General features: G+C 42.2%; 1 protein-coding gene across 1 annotated transcript; it reads right to left on the bottom strand.

Annotated features, from left to right (window-relative positions):
• On the bottom strand, positions 1-14456 carry CRACR2B (calcium release activated channel regulator 2B). The gene is made up of 9 exons (XM_069965621.1): positions 14229-14456; positions 11708-11819; positions 10134-10296; positions 9594-9740; positions 8090-8180; positions 6072-6167; positions 2926-3113; positions 2035-2106; positions 1-500 (listed from the first exon to the last, which is right to left on the bottom strand). Exons 1-9 carry the CDS (start codon positions 14415-14417, stop codon positions 341-343), a joined length of 1218 nt encoding a protein of 405 aa, XP_069821722.1. The 5' UTR covers positions 14418-14456; the 3' UTR covers positions 1-340.
• Positions 14457-20430: the final 5974 nt, after the last annotated feature.

The following is a 20430-nucleotide window of genomic DNA, read 5'->3' as shown; positions in this document are numbered from 1 at the left end:
AATGATAAAAACTATTTATAAAAAAAAAATGGAAGCACTTTCTGTAATATTTTGAGGTAAAACAGTACAGGAAACTATTAGAGAGTCTTTTTTATCTGTTGGTAACCACAGCCTCATTGAGTAAGTTGTTCTGTCCCTTCACTAGTATCTAGCCTAAAGCTTTGACCTAATATATACAATGTAGGCATATTCAGCCACTCCTCCACACACAGAGGGCTGGATGCAGATATACAGAGACTTATATAACAGTATTTACATATACACATCAATAGATAACTAAAGTATACTACAAATACTATACAGTGACATAGCTAACCCTACTAGCGCCCCCTCCCTGTTGTCATAATCCAGGATCACAGTGGACACTGCCAGCACAGCTGGAGTGGCAGCAGCAGCAGCTTCTGGGCACAAGGATGGGGCCTGCCAGCTCCTTCCTCAGTGTATCCAGCTTTCTTGCATCAAAGACATCCTTCTCATCTCTCAGCTTTTTGTTCATATCCCTAAAAAATACAATTTGAAAGCTGCATGACTTTAGAGGTAGAATTTAAATTAACTTTGACAACTCTGACATGTTTACACAGAGGAAATATAATCTATAGACATAAAGGAAAAGCAGTTTCCAAAATGCAGTAGTGTACCATGAAAGGGGTTATCCAGGCTTAGAACAACATGGCTGCTTTCAGAAACAACACCACCCCTGTACTCAGGGTGTTTGTGGCATTACAACACTGCTCCATACATGTCAATGCAAAACCCCACACAAACAACCTGAGAACAGGGGTGGTGCTGTTTTTCCAAGAAAGTAGCTTTGTTTTTTCTAAACCTGGATACCCCCACCTGATGTGTATATCAGCAGTAACTAGAAAAATTGAGTTTCATCTAATGCATTTATTTGGGTAAATAGAAGAGACGTTTGCTCTAGGTACTGAAGAGCTTTTACAGCAAACCACAGGGAAATGTCTTATGATCCCAACCAGGTGACAACACTTCTTGAAGGAGGAGATGTGTTAAAGGGGTATTCAGCTCAAATTAAACTTTCAATATGCTGCTGCCCTGGGAAGAACATAACAACCAACCTATTCTTACCTTTCTGTGCTCCCTCGGTGTCCCCCCTATATCATCTTCAGGTCCCAGTTGAACGATCCCACCTCCACTTCAGAGACAGACTCGTTCCAGGGGTGACAGCCCTCTTAGCCAATCAATGACTATGGTGTTGTCCTTTCCCGTCAGTGATTGGCTGAGCATATTGTCACCCCTGGAACGAGTCTGTCTCTGAAGTGAAGGTGGGATCGTTCAGCCGGGAACTAAAGATGCCGTAGGAGGACACCGAGGAGCACGGAAAGGTAAGTTTGTTAAGTTCTCCCCAAGGGCAGCAGCATATTGAAAGTTTAATTTGAGCGGAACACCCCTTTAAGGATGACACATATGAAGAAGCCTTCTGTACGCAAATCCTGCCCTGCTTAATAATAAGAGTTATATAGTGGGGTACAAGATTGTATTATACAAGAAGCAGTCATCAAATAATGCCTTACATGTGACAGTGATGAGGTAATGCACTATACATGTTGTTGGTGAGGTAATATGCAAGTGATGCCAGGGAGGTGATGTGCTATAAATGGCACAAGTGAGGTAATAGTATAGAGCTGGCACCTGCACTGTAAGAGCCCATTGCTTTGATTATTGAATTATTGAAAATTTTACATTTTTAATCAAATAAGAGGTCTACTCAAAACCCTACCAATATTCTTGACATATGGGGTGCATACTAGACATGAGCGAACCTTGAGGACGCTCTGATTTGTCCAAACCAGAGCTTGCAGCATTTGATAACCAGTGGCTGAAGAAGTTTGATGCAGCCCTAAGGCTGCATGAAAAACATGGATAGAGCAATAGTCTGTATCCATGTTTCCAGGATTCCTTAGGGCTGCATCCAACTTCTTCAGCAACTGGTTATCAAATGCTGCAAGCTCTGGTTTGGACGAATCAGAGCGTCCTTAAGGTTCGCTCATCTCTAGTTCCTACAAGTACACTTACCTGAGAAGCTCCAGTTGCCGGAGAAGACTTTGCTTCTCTTTCTGCATATTTCTGGACACTTTGAACACATCTCTGCAGAAGAAGAAGAAAACAAGAAGATATGGATGTGATCACAGTTATTGTTTCCATCTCTGGTACTTATGATATTATGAAGCTGTGAACATACATTTTCTACAGTCAGCAGCAGTCATCCCATAAACCCCATGAGTAGAGGCCTCATTCACACGAACATGATATACCATCTGTATGCTACTTATATCACAGATTGAACTCTTCACCTCTACGGGACCTCCTACATCATAATTCAATATGTAGAGAGCTCCCAAACACCTAGAGCAGTACACTACTGAATGGAAGCTCAGCTGTGTCAATTCAGTAGCATAGAGCTTCCGTATATCATGGATGTGTTCCTCCCAGTTTCCACCATAGGTATGTGTCAGGAAAATTCCCAACATATACCTATGATGGATATTAGTGTCATCCATCATACATAGGCTCCCATCGTAAAAAAAAAAACAACTGTGACGGAGTAAATCAAAGCATAATCTATGTGGTTTTGGTGGTGGATTCTGACACTATGAGTGTGAAAAGAAACTGTTGTGAACAAGGCCTAGTAACAAAATATTCTGCACATTGTAGAATATTGCAGAAAATACAATATATGACTAAAATCATTGGGAAGTTTAGATCTTCAAATAGTTTAGATCTTTTTGAAATAGCATTTACATTGCAGCATACACTTTCAATACTAATTCTTACAATTGCTTCAGTGTTGACCAGTGGGCCCTATACTATAATATATCTCCTCCCCCAAAATTATTATTCTTTGCATGCTTTTCAAAATGGCCGATCTGACAGGTCAGTGTTAGCATGTTAGTGGCTAGGACTTGCCTCTTCTTACGCTCCAGCTCCTCCTGCTCTTGTTTGCGCAGCCTCAGTAGATGGTTCTGGGCTTTCTCCAGATCAGTCTTGGTCTTTTCTAGCTGATCTAGCAGATCCTCATTCAGCTGTTTCAGGCGATCGTTCTGAACACGGGTCTCAAGCTGCTCACTGTTCAGGGAATGCAGCTGTTGTTCGAGCTGTTGGAAGGAAAATGGGATAAAGTTCAATGGCAGGTAAAATAGAAGACCAAGGACTGTGGAAGTCAAAATGTAAAATATTTTTAAAATTGTAATAAAAAAATACAGACATACATACATGGTCAGCTACCAGGAAACCAAGTGACATGTTAATGTGTAACTATCATTTGTAAAAACTTCTGATATGTCATAGCATCATCTCAGAGCATACTGGTGGGGTTCCTGGTGCAGACACCCCCGCTGATCGCTAAAATGAAGGGGCAGAGGTGCTCAGCAGTGCATGCTCTGTTCCTTCACCTCAGCTCTCACTGAAGTCTACTGACTTATGCCCTTTCCAGACAGAAGTTCCATAGGCTCCCATTATAATTCGATAGACTGCCTGTATAGCAGAGAAGAAGGGGCAACGGCTTCTGCCCCTTCATTCAAGCGATCGGCAGGGGTCTCAGCACCCGAAACCCCACCGATATGCACTTGTGAGATGACGCTATGACATGTCAGAAGTTGTTACAAATGATGGTTACACTTTAACAAAATAAGTTGTTGGCAGAAAATCTTCTAATCTTCTATTCTTCTACGGGGGGGGGGGGCATATTTTTTTCCCCACTGGCTTCTATTGACTCCAATGAAAAAATGTTTCTTCCCACACATAAATTTTACAGACATAAAGTGAAAGGTGTAGTCTCATCTCAACTAATTCGGACTGACTTATATATACATATACATACACACATTTAAAATTTAAAATATATCACTTGCTTATGTTTAAACCCTCCAAATACAACTTCTAGGAAAGTGAAATGACATCACATTGGCAAGTACGTAGGACAGATAGTACACAGAGTCCTCAGTGCACAGCTGGGGTATAGGCAGCTGATAAGAACACACCTCTACAGGAATAAGGAAACACCAATGACCTCATGAGTAATCCCTTGTATCCCAGATTAAAATTGTCCTGTACCTTCCATATCCGTGTTTACTATGGCACCATTCACTGTGCATCCATGGGTGCCAGGCATTATTGTAAAGTTACATGCAATAGTAGGAAGTCTGGAAAGGAAATGCCACATAGGGTGGAAAACTTTCTTACAGCATCTACCTGCCTTGTCTGGAGTTTCACACCAGATTTACTAGTACTTTTAAATACTTACAAAGTGTAACCTTAGACTAGACAGTGTAACCTGTGCCAGATCCTTGCTCACCTATGCCACACCCATCTTCCAGTTAGCCCCTCCCTGTTGTCGAGTGAGGTGTATTCTACCATTCTTTTTGGTGTGTTATGTATAATAAATGTGTCACAATTACCATGCACCACAATTCTGGGGCAGCAGTCATACAACCACCTCAATATTTCATTTCACCTGTGATGAGGCCAACAAGACAATAAACTATCACAGTAGCTCATTATTTCATAGGTGTTCTCCATATCCTCGCCTCACCAGACTTCTACAAACATTACATCATGGGTGACATTTACATTGTGATGTATTGAGGCAGTGGAGAAAGCTGCCCCATTCTTTATGTGGACACATGCCACTGCCAGCTCTCTTGCCCTCTATGCCTGTATTTACCAGTCCTCAAGTTGTCAAACCAGTTCTATTAAAAGTGTCCATAGTAACTACTTTACATGGCACTTGTGTTAAAAGATCCTGATGACATTTCAACTACACCTACAACCTTGTCTAGAAGATATTACTTCTTTCCTCTTTACCTCCATGAAACAAACTTGTTTCTGTATATCTATAGAGTTACCATAGCACAAAAAAGGCATGCAAATCCAAAAAGACATAAAACCCTGTCCAGTAAACACAAACAGTCACTATATGTAAGCAAGTAAATAAATAACTACTTAAAGCTATTTGCTCAAGCTAAAGCACCCAATAAAGCACACTTGTTGTAGGTTATTACACAATTCGTACAGATATACTAAGCTATCTAGTGAGACTAAATGAACATGCATTGTATTGCATGGGGGGGGTCATAGGAAATCCTTTAGAAGTAATGTTTCCTGTACAATGGGTAATCTGGAAATTAAGGTGTTAAACAACAGCATTTAGATAAAGGGCATCTCCCATAATAAACTTTTATAGCAAGTCAATAAGACACGTCATAAGTGTGAGCTCAGTGCAAGCCTGGCTGCTGGAGCTGTCACTGATCCCAAGAACGAGGGAGGGAGTCTCTTTTCCCAGAAGATAGACAGTTTGGCCGGTAACTCTCACTAGAACATCCGTATCCTCTAACCAAAATGAGCTTATACTCGGGCGGCCATAGGTGTGTCCAATTGGCAACAGATTTTTCACAGTGCCGTCACTTATCACTGAGTGCGGGACATAACTTGCACAGCCACTCCAGTGTGCCACACCACCAACTGCAGTGTAATGTGTTTGGGGCATGAAAGATGACTTGTCGTCAATTTAAACCATTAACACAAAATGCTGTACATGTACGGCACAGTATACAGTGCCTTAACACACACTGTTGCACATGTACGGCATCCTGCTAAACCAACACGGACTGCTGTGCAAGTGTCATCTGCGATGGGACACGGCTGTCACACAATGTCGGGCAACCACCACAACTGTCAGTAAACCCTTAACATACCCTGGTCAATATGACCGCAGCATCTAACAGGTTGGAAAAATGAGGGAGCTCCATCTGTTCTAATCTGTACCGCGCGAAGCAACTGCAAGGTGCCGATGGTAGCCATAGCCTAGATCAGAATGGCCTCCGGTCTGCTTGCTATGGAAGCCGATAAGGCTCTGATCTGCTATGCCTGTCTCACTGGAACACATACACATTATTATTATTTTTTTATATAAATCTTGGATTTTACAGGCATAAAAGAGGGTACACCATATGTGCAGTTATGTTCCACATGACATAATGCTCACACTATACAAAATGTAAGGAATAACAGACCACAGTTGTGTTAAAAAAACAAAAAAAAACCAAACACTGTACCTGTCTTTGTCGGAGAGCGATGCCCTCAAGCTCTTGTTCTTTTCTCATCAGTTCGCTTTGAAGATTTGTGCGTTTGTCCTGTTGCTTCAAGGAGTCCTGCACAATAATTTAAGACTTGTCAACCATCAAGAGACAACGCTCAAAGAGACTGAACCCAAATCTCAATCTCCTTTCTAAGTTACCAAGAAATATGCTACCCTTAATATACTGTAAATGGCATCAGTATTTAATGGTATAATTTTCCTCTTCATCCTCCATTAGTATGCCCATAGGCGGTATTAGACAGATGTGGCTCTTGAGAGATGTAGGAAAGGTGATACAAGCGCATGATTGTATTGCTGGTGAATAAGGAGGCTACAGTATAGATACCCTACAGTGCAGCCTCCTTGTGTATTGGTTGGGATGCAGGAAATTCCCAACATGTGAAATATAGTCTGGCAAATAAAACCTGCCTACCCGCTGCTGAATGTGATATAAACATAGCGGTTCTCCTTACCACTGTAGTTACCTCCCCAGCTCTTCTATACTGAAGGCCTCCCCCCAGCACAGGCATCATTGTCACATCAGTAAGGGCACAAGGCCTGGCACCCCCACCAATTAGCTCATTGTAGGGCCTATGGCACCCCCAGCAAGCTGTGTCAACTTCATTGTTTACTAGGCTCAGCTTTATACATGTTCTAGTGGCTGTTCCTGGTATTGCAGCGAAGGTCCATTCAGTTAAATGGTTCAGAGATGCACAAAGATGCTGTAAAATAGAACGCCACTTTTTTATGTACAAAATTTATGATGGTAATTTTGGCAGACAATACTACTTTGCGTGCCATGCGACCTTTTATAGATATTACTCAGAGTCTAAAAATTATCTTGTGCAAATCTTGGTCACCAAATGTGAATACTGTTGTGTGACACAATCATTGTATTCTTTATTAAAAAAATAATAATTAAGACTTGATTGCTATGCGGTGCCACAAAAAAACCTTCAGTGTTACATAAATATATAAAAAGAACACCAAACACATCATCCCCCAGATCAAAGAAAGCATGTATTGCATTACTCTGTCACACCCATTGAAAACCAATCCCTTTGTTTGTATTGGGGAAAAGGGCGCAAGAGTGAATGGCAGTCATCAGCTGGTTAAGATGCATGTGCAGTCACATGAGTGTCCCGTCACTGTCTCCCCTTGTAACGTGTCAAACTGTATTGTCTGCTGGATATGCCCTGAAAAGAGCGACCCTTCAATGGGACCAATCCCTGATTGACCCCTCCCGCCCCTTCTCTACATTTTTCCTAAGATGTAAATAGGATTCCTCAGGTGAGACAAAAATAGCAGCACATCCCTTGTAGCCTTTGGGCAAATTGTTGCAGAACAATGGAAGTGAAGCCCCATTACATACCATAACCAATTGTAGGATGCGGACAAGCACGTTTTTGTGAAGCACTTCGTGTGCATTTACCATATCTTCATCAGCACCCCCCCCCTCCTCATTTTTATAAATATTTAAAGGGGTACTCCCACGATCAAAAGTTATATCCTATCCACAGAATAGTGATAACTAGCAAGTTAGTGGGTGTCTGACAGTTAGGACCCCCACCAATCCACTAGTTATTGCCTATCTTTGGGAGAACTTTTGATCATAACATTATTCCTTTCAAAGGGCATTCTGATTTAATTTAATCTATTCCTGTTATAGGGGATAAGTGTATGACCACAGTCATTAAAATTCCTTGGTCCCCCGTGATTTTCCAAGCGGGCCCAGATTTGTCTTTCTTGAATGGAGTGTTAAGTCGGCACATGCCAGCTTCTCCATTCATTGAGTTCCCATAGACATAAGGTCCTATGATCACAGCTGTTCCCCCTACAGCCTGCATCAGGGAACCCCTTATTCTAGTTATTGCAGCAACTATGGGGTGTAAAAAACTGTTTATCATACAATGCACTTTCCTAATGTATGGACCAGGAGGTTCTGAGTCTTCTCATAGTCATGGGTCACATACTGGCCATATGTCCACTTCTTACCTTTCTGAGGAGCCGTTCTCGCTCTATTTTAATTTGTTGCTCCATCTCCTCATACAGACACCTCACCTCTCGGCCGTGATCTGTTTCTTTCCTGCAACATACAGAAACGTCAGAAGCGATAGGAGTAACAAAATCATGCACAGTGTCTATTACTAGGACATATGCAGATGTTAGAGTCAATCCTCATATTAAAGGGGTTGTCCAGAAAAAACCTGGCTGCTTTTCTTCCAAAAACAGCACCACTCGTGTCCTCAGTTTGTGTGCGGTATCGCAGCTCAGTTCCATTGAAGCTAACGGAGCAGAACTACTATTGAAGAAAGTTGGAAGTGTCAGACATCATTTAAGTTGTAATCTGGCACATACATTATATCTAATACTCATACTGACTGCAATCTCTCTTAAAAGGGCTGTTACTAGAAAAGATAAAGTCTGCCATTTTTCCAGAACAGCGCCACTCTTGGCTGTGTCTTGTATTGCAGCTCATCCAATTCAAGTGCATGGAGATAATTTGCAATACCAGAGTCTATGAACAAGTGCCACTGTTTCTGGAAAAATGGATTGCTTTCTTATCCTGGCCATACAAATCATCATGGAATAAGTATTACTTCTTTGTACAGAAGTTAACCATTACCTCACATAGAGGTTCAAGGTCTTTTGGAATTGTTAGAGTTTTCACAGAGGAACCACACAGTTTATGATGATAAAATGTTTGCTTGGTTTTAGTATATTACAGGTTCTTTCCCATCTTTCCCTCTGTAAACGATTGTCATCTAATGCATTTATAGTCTCTACCTGTAGAAGACATAGCTACAAGCGCTGCGCTTTGGAGAAGTTGACACTAACCATGTCATAAAAAGATACCGTACATGTTCCTCATATACATGTAAGGAAGATTTCAGGGGTGGCCTCCCTGCTGAGTCACAGGCAAATGACTGTGATCATTGTAGGCACATAGTATTACAGTATATCAACTAGTAAAAGTCATTAGGTGGAACAATGACTATACTGTATACTCATGAATGAAGGGTCTGACTGCAAAAAACTGTAACAAGTGCAAATTAAAGAGAGAGTCTGATATTTATTGTTACGTGCCATGGACCAAGGGGTAAACTAGAACAAGTCTGTGTTACGCATCCCCCAGTGGGACTGCATGTTACATGATAAGAAGGCCGCCAGATAAGAGACAACTTGCTGCTGCAGCAATCTCCCCGCACTGCTCTCTCTGCAATTGTAGAACATAGTGAATAGTCTCTAGTTTAGTTTTCACATCCTTGAATACAAATATAACCCTGATAGTTATACAAGAGATTCCATGAAACAAGTGCTAAAATAGAACTCAGTAAATTAAGTGTCACCTTGTAATACCACACAAGCAGGTTCCAGAAATAATTCCGAGCAGGACTTCCATAAAAAATAGTTATATTCTGGAAATCTATTCGGTTAGATAAGATAGGAGAGCGGACATTAAACAGTTAAGGGGGAGTAGATTTGGGGAAATACACACCTTTTTAAAGCTTGTTCCAGAGACTCTTTTTCATGATGCACATCCCGGATGTAAGAGGAAACACGGAAGAGAAACTCCTCGAAGTTCGATAGCAACTCGGGACGTTCCTTGCGTAGACGGTTCCACAGCTCTCGTATCTCTCGGTGTCTGGGGAATACAATGCACTATTCAATAAGCTAGATAAGGGAGGTAGTGCATAAATAATACAGCCAGAAGATGGGTGCTACTAGCCTAAGGAAAAGTGGGAGGATGACTGACAGGGGATCTTGCCAAAAACACTTGGCATGTATACAAGCTGACATAAGTGTTCAGCTCCTGTTCACTAACCCTGCTCCTTGCCTTCCGCTTTATGTAAATGCTGCAAACGTTCAATGTGATGGATGCCCAAAATCATGTCAATTCTAGAATGTACATGTTACTTAGCATATAACTAGGCTGGGTTCACACTGCACTTTTATAGTCAGTTCAACATATTGGTTTTATATTTGTACGATAGAAAGAAATTTTACATGTTGTGGGAAGTAATGCAGGGAGACCTACTCTTGGAAGACATGGGTAGCCCCCAACTGCTCCATGGTGGCACAGAACAGCATCTCCTCAGTATCATCATCTTCATCTGACCATCCTGATTCAAAGGTTTCCTCCATAATTGGCCTTTCACCATCTTCCTCACCATTCTCCATATTAACCCCTAATAACTTCCCTAAAAAAAAAAAAAGACAACACATATGTTGTTTAACTGGAAAACACGATTTTATATTATGAGCTCTCAAAATAGTAAACATACAAGCCATCGTATTTTGCAGAACTGTTTCTCATAGATCAATGGTATAACTGGATTTTTGTATTCGGTCTTCTCAGCCTCCTTCCTCCTGCACTGAACACTCACTCAATTCTTCACAGGTAAAATCTGGGGCCAGCAAAGGCCCTATTTACAGGAAACGATTATCGGCCGTACTTGGCCGATTACTGGCCGCTCAGACCAATAAACGTTTGGTGCAACAGGACAGGTTAAAAGTCCATGACCATCCAACGTGCACAACGTGAGCTGATAGAAACATGTTGAAACATCATGATTAGTGTAGCGACGGTCTGCTGTTTTTCATAGGAGCAACGCAGCTGACGTTAAAGGGCAGCACGAATAATATAAGGATCATTCAGAAAGCCTCTCCCACTGCTCCCCGCCCGCTGTCTGTGTGTGTAATAGCACTGGCAGTGAGCGGGGAACAAGGGGGAAGCAAGCGCTAACCTGACAGGTCAGCTTTTGCTTCCTCATGATCTGGCTGATGAATTATCAGTTCACTGAGGGATCAGGTTACAGAGATATGCACTATTACACGCGCTAACAGTGAGCGGGTAAGTGTGGGGGGAGTCGCGGGGAACGGCTGCCCAGACTATCTTTTGATTGTCTGGGGAGCCTATAGGAGATAGCGGTGGTCTGCTGCTCTTGTTGCACGGCGGAAAGACCAGCAGACCGCCATTATTGTTGAAAAGCCTTTCAACATGTTGAAAGACAAGGATCAGCCAGTGTTGTGTATGTCGAATGATCATTGCCTTTTAACAGTAGCTATAACACCAAGCGGTTATTGGCCAATAATCACTTGGCGTAATAGGGCCTTAAAGGGAACCTGTCACCCCCCGTGCCGGGGTGACAGGCTCCCGGTCCCCCGCTGAAGCACCCTATACTCACCTGATCCAGTCAGGTCCCGCTTCTTGAGCCGGTCGGGTGACTGAGATATCAGCCCGGCGCGCGCGCTCCTCAGAGGAGTCCAACGCTCGTAGAGAATGACAGGTGAGTCCGACCTGGGGTGACAGGTCCTCTTTAAGTCTTCTCCAAGCATGTAAGTAAATGGAAGGTTTTATAATGTATTGCTCCCCCCCCCCCCTTCTTCCAGTGCAGGAAGATGTTGAGGGAGGAGTGGTATTTTTTTTGCTAGAAGTAAATTTGCCTCAGAGGCCTAGCATGAAATTCCAAGGCATTGATACAATAGGTACACTAGGTCACCAAGCCACAAGCACCATCCACATATACTATGAGATGGAGAAGACAATTTATAAGTTTATCTAGCCTTAACATCTCTCTATTAGGTTATAAGACTAAACAGAATTATTACCTAGGCCCATGCTGAACTCCACAGGAGTGAGGTAGCCATTATTGCTCTGGTCTAGGCTTTCAAATACGGCTTCCAATTGTTCTGGCGTGAGAGGAAGCTCATTCTGTAGCCGCTAAAGATAAAACGCAAAAAATACAGATATTTAATAAACAGGATTAAAACTGTATGAAGCGTGTCCTCTGAATATCCCCTAATCTACCTCCCCGGTTACAGTGCCTTCTTGCATTGGCCTGACTGTGCATGTATACTGAACATGGATAAGCTACCAGGCACCCCTGGTGCTCCTTACCACTCTGGGAACCACGATATCGCGAACAGTCAGATGGCCCTAAATGCACATGAAGTAGTCGGCGGATTTGTTAACGTTAATCAAATTGCCACCTTGGGGCTACACGCACACATTTTTTTTTAGCCATATTTTACAGCTGAAAAAAAAGTCCCATTTTTGTAACATATTTCTGACTTCTTTTTTTTTAGGGTGTAAGTTGGATTGTTTTTTAGGCCATTTTTACAGCCTATAGGAGGTCCCCAATAAACAAAAAATATCTTTTTACAGCCATAACAATTCCACCTGTAAAATAAATTTAGGTGTTTAATAAGTAACATTTTGGGGAATATAAAATATTTTGTGCACGTAACCTTGTTAAAAAATCAAACCACAATATAACCCCTAATGACGAGCCATATTTACCCTCAAGTTATTGAAGGGCTCTGCGGCACACATATTCTAGCACTGCTGCACATTCAGTATATATATATATATATATATATATATATATATATATATATATATATATATATATATATATATATATATATATATATATACATACACACATACACACACACACACACACACAAACAGTACTGCTGCATACATACAGACAAACACACACACACACACACAGTACTGCGGCACAGACTTTATATACACATTTTAATATAAACCCTACACATAAAAGGTCTTTCCGAACTTGCATTTTGTGTGATTATTTAGAAACTAAGGTAATGATTACGGCTTTAACTCTATTGCACAACAGATGAAACATGTATGAGCTCTCAAAACTGCTGATACAGAGGTCCGGTCCGGTTTTGGTCTTGCATAACAATAAAATTTGTTTAATCTCTCAGCCACCATCTCTCAGCCAGTGGGCTTTTCTCCTTAGGTGCCATGTACTGTATGTATTAGGTTATATAGATTGTGAGCCCTCGCGGGCAGGGTCCTCTTCCCCATGTACCAGTCTGTCTTTTGCCATCATGTAATGTTTTCTGATCTTGTATTGTTCCTGCCTGTTGCCTATCTATTGTATAGCGCTCTGGAACTAAGGGCGCTTTATAAATAAATAATAATAAATAATATGTATCTCTCTTCACTTCGCTATAATTGACAGCTCTAGTGGCAATTGATTGCACAATAGAGCTGTCAATCATAACCAGAGAAGACCACCTCCAGGAAATTTAACAAAGATTTTCTCTGTAAGCTGCATGACTAAAAAAAGTAGTTATCACTCCACACCCCTCCCTAAACTCTGTATAGGACTTTTAATAGTTTTGATGATGACTTAAAACTACTAACAAACTGACTTAAACGACATGTATCCAGATGGATGCAGCCCTAGGGAGTCATGTAAAATATGGATACACCCTATGTTTTCCAGGCAACCTTAGGGCTCCATCCTACAACTCCTTCAGTGACCAGTAAGCAAATGCCGCATGCTTAGGTTTGGACGGACCCGAACGTGCTCGACTTTCACCAGGGGCGTAGCTAGGATTCAGGGGGCCCCATAGCAAAAAAATGTAAGGGGCCCTCCTCCCCTACACACAACACAAAGCAGTGAAGCAGAGATCTCGGTCTTCTGCTTGTTAATCCTTTTTTTGTGTTGCAGCATGTAAGTAAAAATTGGGTCACGTACACACTGCAGTACATAAGTGGTTAAACTTAACTTCTCCCCTGGGGCCCCCCTCCTGCACAGGCCCCATAGCAACTGCCTACCCTGCCTCTATGGAAGTACCGCACTGACTTTCACTCATCTCTTTTCAACAATCAACACGCCAGACTACACTGGAGATCTGGAAGATGTTTAAAAAAAAAACAAAAAAAAAACAGTAGAGTGAGCTTACACAAATAATCTGCTGCATCTGGCCCATCATGCCAGACATGTGTAGTTGCCTCCAACAATGTCAAAACTGACATTTGGGATGACTTATGTGTAGGACCTGCTCTAGGCCACCAAGTTGCTCTTTTAATGGCTTTAAAGGGAAAACTGCCTCCTCATAGGTTCATATGTCATCCTCATAACTCATCGTGCCCTTGAGGGCCGCTCTTGGGCATGTGTGAGATTTTCCTTTTCCTCCAGGTGTGCCACAATGTTCGTCCAAAAATGAGAAGCAGACAAGGAAATATCATCACACTGCCGTCCTACCACAGCACTGACATTTACTGTAATATGCAAAAATGTCACAGATTTTTAGTATAAAAATCATGAAAAACAACCATGAAGATGCTGAAGGGTCAACTTACCTGAAGATCACGTTTGGTGATTAACCCTTTATCCTCCTTATCACAAAGTTGGAAAAGTTCCTCAGCTTTTCCCATCATTTCGTCTGAATCTCTTGAGCGATTGGACGGTGATGAGCGGCTGGATGCATTTAACCTTTTCCTTCCCCTTAGACATGGAGAGCACCTTGGAGACGTACCCCTTTCTTCCATGTCGGGGGTGGCAGGGTGCGGCCACCAGTTATTTCAATAAGTAGCTGTAAAGAACACAAGAAAATGCACTAATAATATTGTATTATCGCACTGCAATCAGCAAAAGGGCTGGTTAAAGGGGATTTTCACCAATGGATAATCCTGTGGATAGGTCATCTGACTGGGTCCAATGAATCCCTGGTTGAATAAAGTAGGGGTCAGACATGTTCAAATTTTTACATTTAAAATTTTGGTGTTTGGTGTCAATTCGTGTCAGACTTTTTTTTTTTAGGATCTTTTAATGAGTTCACATCGAATGGCAAAATGCTGGTGTGAACCTGGCCTTGTAGGGACATATCTCTTTAACATGTAGATGCAACTGTAAATTGATGCATTTCCAGAAGGATTACATAGTCCAAATGAGATTATACAAAATTATTTTAGGGAAATGAAAGTACTAACTAAAAACAGATACATCAGCAGTGCCAAGAGCTAGACACAGGTTAGTAACTAGAAAGATGGTCAATTATTTAAAAATAAAAAAAAGTCACTGGAAAATGTACATCGGGAATAAAGCAGAGCGTGACCATGGTCAAATCCTCCAGATTTGCATGTAGTCTGCAGCCAAGCATGACATATTTGCCATACCTGACTATTAGGTGGCCTGTTCTCACCGCAACACACACAAAGCCATAGTATGCTTGTTTAGTTAAGCACTGGAAAAACATTTATTGTCACTTTCTAAACACTAAGGCGGTGTTCCGCCATCGGCAGAAACTGCAAGCAGACCCTTGGATTTCTATCATTACATTCTAATATGGCGATATAATGGGGCTAATCTGTATATGGCAGATACCCATTATGGAACCTGCATAAAGAAGAGACTGTCATTTTTTTCAGCAAGTAGTATTGAGCGGACTTGCTGAACTGTTTGGGTGCAGCAACCTTCTCCAAACCCCAACACTCAGCATCTGACTCCCCGCATCTAGACAAGATGGAAGCTGCCCTAGGGCTGCCAGGAAAGAAGACAGACCGAGTGATAAATAATAAAGTGTGACTCGACCTGTATGTCACCCCATATTTGATGCCTAGAGGCTTCATATACACCCCTAGCCTAAAGCTGGCCATTAGAAATTGGCGCAACTTCAGCATGCTCTAAACTAATCGTTCAGCATTTAAGAAGTTGGATGCAGCCCTAAGGAGTCTGGGAAAACATGGATACAACCAGGGCCGGTTTTAGACTAGATGTGGCCCTGGGCGAAGTTAAAGGTGGGGCCCCAAATGCTGAAATATTTTAGCAACAATTTAAGGTCCCCATACATGTTACTCTTTTGTTGGTGGTACCTGTTGCTCCTGGTGGGTTCGGCCATCAGCGTAAGGTGTATGGGGCTCTCTGGACAGTCCTCTGACAGATGATATCAGTGGACATAGGGGTCGAGCTTGATGGAAAATCAACGCCCAACCTCTTTGTTCTCAGAGAGATAAGCCGGCATCAGATCTGTATGGCTATGGCTTTCCCCTCTCATAGAGAACACAGGAACACTCAGATGTGCCAAATTTCTGTGTATGGGGAGGACGGGACCGGATGGGACAGATAATTGTCAGCTGAAGGATTGTTCAGCCAGCAGTTATTGGAAGTGTACGGCCACTTTTAAGGCCGTATTACACGGCCTGATATTCCGCAGAAGCGAGCGCCAATCTGGTAGAATGGAGCTCGCTTAGAGAGCCTACTACATGGCTCTTTTATGATGCAGCAAAAGCTATGGAGGAGATTTATCAAACTGGTGTAAAGAAGAATTGGCTCAGTTGCCCCTAGCAACCAATCAGATTCCACCTACTTAGAATGTGAGTAATGAAAGGTGGAATCTGATTGGTTGCTAGGGGCAACTAAGCAAGTTTCATTTTACACCATGTTTGATAAATTTCCCCCCCTATGTGTATATATACAGTATATCATTAGTGATGTGTGTGCAATCCTTGCTGTATATAGTAAACAATAAAGATATATACTACCTGATTAAGGTCCCCCGGTGTCCTCAGGCCTTGTCTGTGATATATACTACCTGATCATGTTCCCCAGTGTCCTCTCAGAGCGATAGCGTCCTGATTCGGACAATTTTCGCTCCATGTATTAGGGCCCTTACTCAGTTCAGAAGGTTACATGCCGGGACTGCCGCTATATGCCAGGACTGCCGCTACATGTCAGGACTGCAGCTACATTATGGGTCTGCCGCTACATGTCGGGACTGCCGCTACATGTCGGGACTGCCGCTACATGTCGGGACTGCCGCTACATGTCGGGACTGCCGCTACATGTCGGGACTGCCGCTACATGTCGGGACTGCCGCTACATGCCGGGACTGCCCCTACATGCCGGGACTGCCGCTACATTATGGGACTGCCCCTACATTATGGGACTGCCCCTACATGGCAGGACTGCTGCTACATTCTGGGACTGCCGCTACATTCTGGGACTGCCGCTACATTATGGGACTGCCACTAGATGCCAGGACTGCCGCTAGTGGTGTAAACACAAGAACTATTTATATGAATTGCATTAAAAAAATAAAATAAAAAAATCACTATAATCAGGACCAAATATTACCTCCATACCGTTATTGAAGAAAACACACTATATATAGGCCAATATTACCACCATAAAGTGACCGCCCCATAATGACTTTATATACACTATATACAGACCAATATTACCGCCATAGAGTGACCACCGCATGACTCTTTATATACACTATATACAGACCAATATTACCGCTATAGACTGACCACTGTATAATGAATGACTCTATATACACTGTATACAGACCAATATTATGTGTCTGTAACTCTATGGCTGTACTTTTGGTCTGTATATAGTTTATATATAGAGTCATTATGTGGTGGTCACTGTATGGCGGCAATTTGGCAATATCATTATGTGGTGGTCAATCTATGGCAGTAATGACTATATATACACTATATACCGACCAATATTAATGCCAAAGAGTGACCACCGCATAATGACACTTTATACAGACCAATATTATTGCCAAAGAGTGACCACCGCATAATGGCTCTATATACAGACCAATATTACCGCCATAGACTGACCACCACATAATAACTCTATATACAGACCAATATTACTGCCATATAGTGACCACCACATAACTCTATATACACACTATATACAGACCAATATTACCGCCATAGAGTGACCGCCACATAACTCTATATACACACTATATACAGACCAATATTACCGCCATAGAGTGACCGCCACATAACTCTATATACACACTATATACAGACCAATATTACCGCCATAGATTGACCACTGCATAATGACTCTGTATCCAGACCAATATTATGTGGCGATCACTCTATGGCTGTACTATTGGTCTGTATATAGTCATTATGTGGTGGTCACTGTATGGCGGTAATATTGGTCTGTATATAGTGTCATTATGTGGTAGTCAATCTATGGCAGTAATGACTATATATACACTATATACAGAGCAATATTAATGCCAAAGAGTGACCGCCACATAATGACTCTATATACAGACCAATATTACCGCCATACAGTGACCACCACCTAAGGACTGAATACCACCTTATTTTTTTTTCTCACCGTATTGCCTTATATACATAGGAGCTGCAGCCAATCAGCGGCCTCAGTGGTCACCTGCAGCAATTACATAGGACTGATGAGGCCAGAGAATGACTGCAGCTCCTATATACAGTACATTCACCTCAACACTTGGAGTCAGCAGTGCTAATACACACACATCATTATATATATATATATATATATATATATATATATATATATATATATACACACACACACACACCATTTTATATATATATAATATATATATATATATATATATATATATATATATACACACACACACACCATTATATATATATATATATATATATATATAATATATATATATATATATATATATATATATATATACACACACACCATTATATATATATATATATATAATATATATATATATATATATATATACACACACACCATTATATATATATATATATATATATATATATATATATAAAAAATTGAACACGAGGACGGCACTCCAGTAGTGTATAGTGAGGATTTATTCACCCAATCACAAACAGCTATATATATATATATATATATATATATATATATATATATATATATATATATATATATATATATATATATATATATATATATACACACACACACACACACACCATTATATATATATATATATATATATATATATATATATATATATATATATATATATATATACACACACACACACACACACATCCATGAAAACACATTATACAGATACAAACCATCCAGTCCACACACTATACACAGGACATGTAACACACACTACATTCATCCATTATACACCTACATTCATACACATTACACACTACATGTACAGAATACTTACCCCCTCTAGCATGCTGGGTGTAGTGGTACATCCCCCTCATGTTCCTTGCAGCAGCAGCAGGCTGTCATCCTCACCCGGCAGCCCTCTCCTCCATCGTCCCGACAGCTCCACACCAGACCAGGAAGTCACGTGCAGTGAGAGGAGCTGGAGGGAGAGGGAGAGGGAGAGGGAGAGGGAGAGGGAGGGGGAGCTACACACACGGAGCAGACACCAGCCCAGCGTCCTGCAGCCTCTGCGTGACCCCTGATGGCAGCAGCCAGGGATCACTCCCAGACGCTGCAGGACGCTGTCTGTGCTCTCCTCTCCTACTGGAACTGCGTTAGGGGGCCCCTGGGGGATGGGGGCCCTGGGCATTTGCCCTGCTTGCCCTGCTTGCCCCCCCCTAACGCCGGCCATGGATACAACCTATGGCTACTGGCCATATACTTGGATTAAAGGCAGCTATCTGATGGTACAAGAAGTTTGGGGGGGGGGGGGGGGGGTCAGATTGTGGGTACAGAGTCGCTTTAAAAGTCGGTCTAACAGGAAACATTTGACTCGAGTTGTTGGTAGAAGTTGGATGCAGCCCTAGAAAGTCCTGGAAAACATGGATACATCCATTGGCTGTATCCATGTTTTCCTGGAAGTCCTATGACTGCATCCAATTTCTCTAGCCAATGGAAGTCAAATGCAGAGAGTTCGGGTTTTCTCAACAAACAAAGAATAATTTCCATCCTAGCAGATCTTTGCACCTTAAAGAGGATGTACCACCCGGTACATCCTCTTTAACCTGAACCCACGGATTGATCGGCGCCGGCATGGGGAAGCCGGTGCTGCGGTCCGTTTTTCGGACCGCCGCCCAGTTCCCGTGCACAGCGCCGTTCGATCCAGCGGTACCGGCCGGTGCAGAAGCACTGGAGGTCGGCAGGGCCGCCCCCAGTGAGAGGGAATTCCCTCCCCTGTATGACGTGGCTCCATTCATTCTAAGCGAGCCGCATTATACAGGGGAGGGAATCCCCACCCACTGGGGGCGGCCCGGCCGACCTCCAGTGCTTTAGCACCGGCCAGTACCACTGGATCAAACGGCGCCGTGCACAGGAACTGGGCGGCGGTCCGAAAAATGGACCGTGGCACCGGCTTCCCCGTGCCGGCGCCGATCGATCCGTGGGTTCAGGTTAAAGAGGATGTACCGGGTGGTACATCCTCTTTAAGGGCATGGTAGTACTGACATCCAACGGAGACCATCAATGCAAATGTAAAAGATTTACTGAGTGTGTTCATTATCGAACACAGTGTTCCCCATCTCAAAGCAAAACTACAACTCTCAGCATTCTGGGAGCTATAGTTTTGCAACAGCTGATGAGATGGAGGTTAGGAAACACTGATCTATCATATCTCATCAAGAGAGGCGTAATCTAGAGAGAAGTATTTTAAGAAGCTGCTCATGAGTTATCTTGATCCCATAGCTGATGGAATTCCCCAGACAACCACCATCATTGTGACCATAGGAATCTTCAGAACATGGAATGTGAGGCAGGAAATGGGTTAACACCTCTGAGTGCCCGTATCTCCCATCTGTA

The sequence above is a fragment of the Dendropsophus ebraccatus genome, chromosome 4, assembly GCF_027789765.1.
Source record: "Dendropsophus ebraccatus isolate aDenEbr1 chromosome 4, aDenEbr1.pat, whole genome shotgun sequence".
In the NCBI taxonomy this organism is placed as follows: domain Eukaryota; kingdom Metazoa; phylum Chordata; class Amphibia; order Anura; family Hylidae; genus Dendropsophus; species Dendropsophus ebraccatus.
This window is presented reverse-complemented; position numbering and strand designations above follow the sequence as displayed.

Excerpts from the sequence above, each read along its gene's own strand:
- CRACR2B (XM_069965621.1), bottom strand. The coding sequence starts at position 14,417 with ATGGAAGAAAGGGGTACGTCTCCAAGGTGCTCTCCATGTCTAAGGGGA. Across the intron at positions 9,741-10,133 it reads GCTACCCATGTCTTCCAAGA|ACACCGAGAGATACGAGAGC; the intron begins GTAGGTCTCCCT and ends TGTATTCCCCAG. Across the intron at positions 2,107-2,925 it reads GAGCTGGAGCGTAAGAAGAG|AGATGTGTTCAAAGTGTCCA; the intron begins GCAAGTCCTAGC and ends CTTCTTCTGCAG.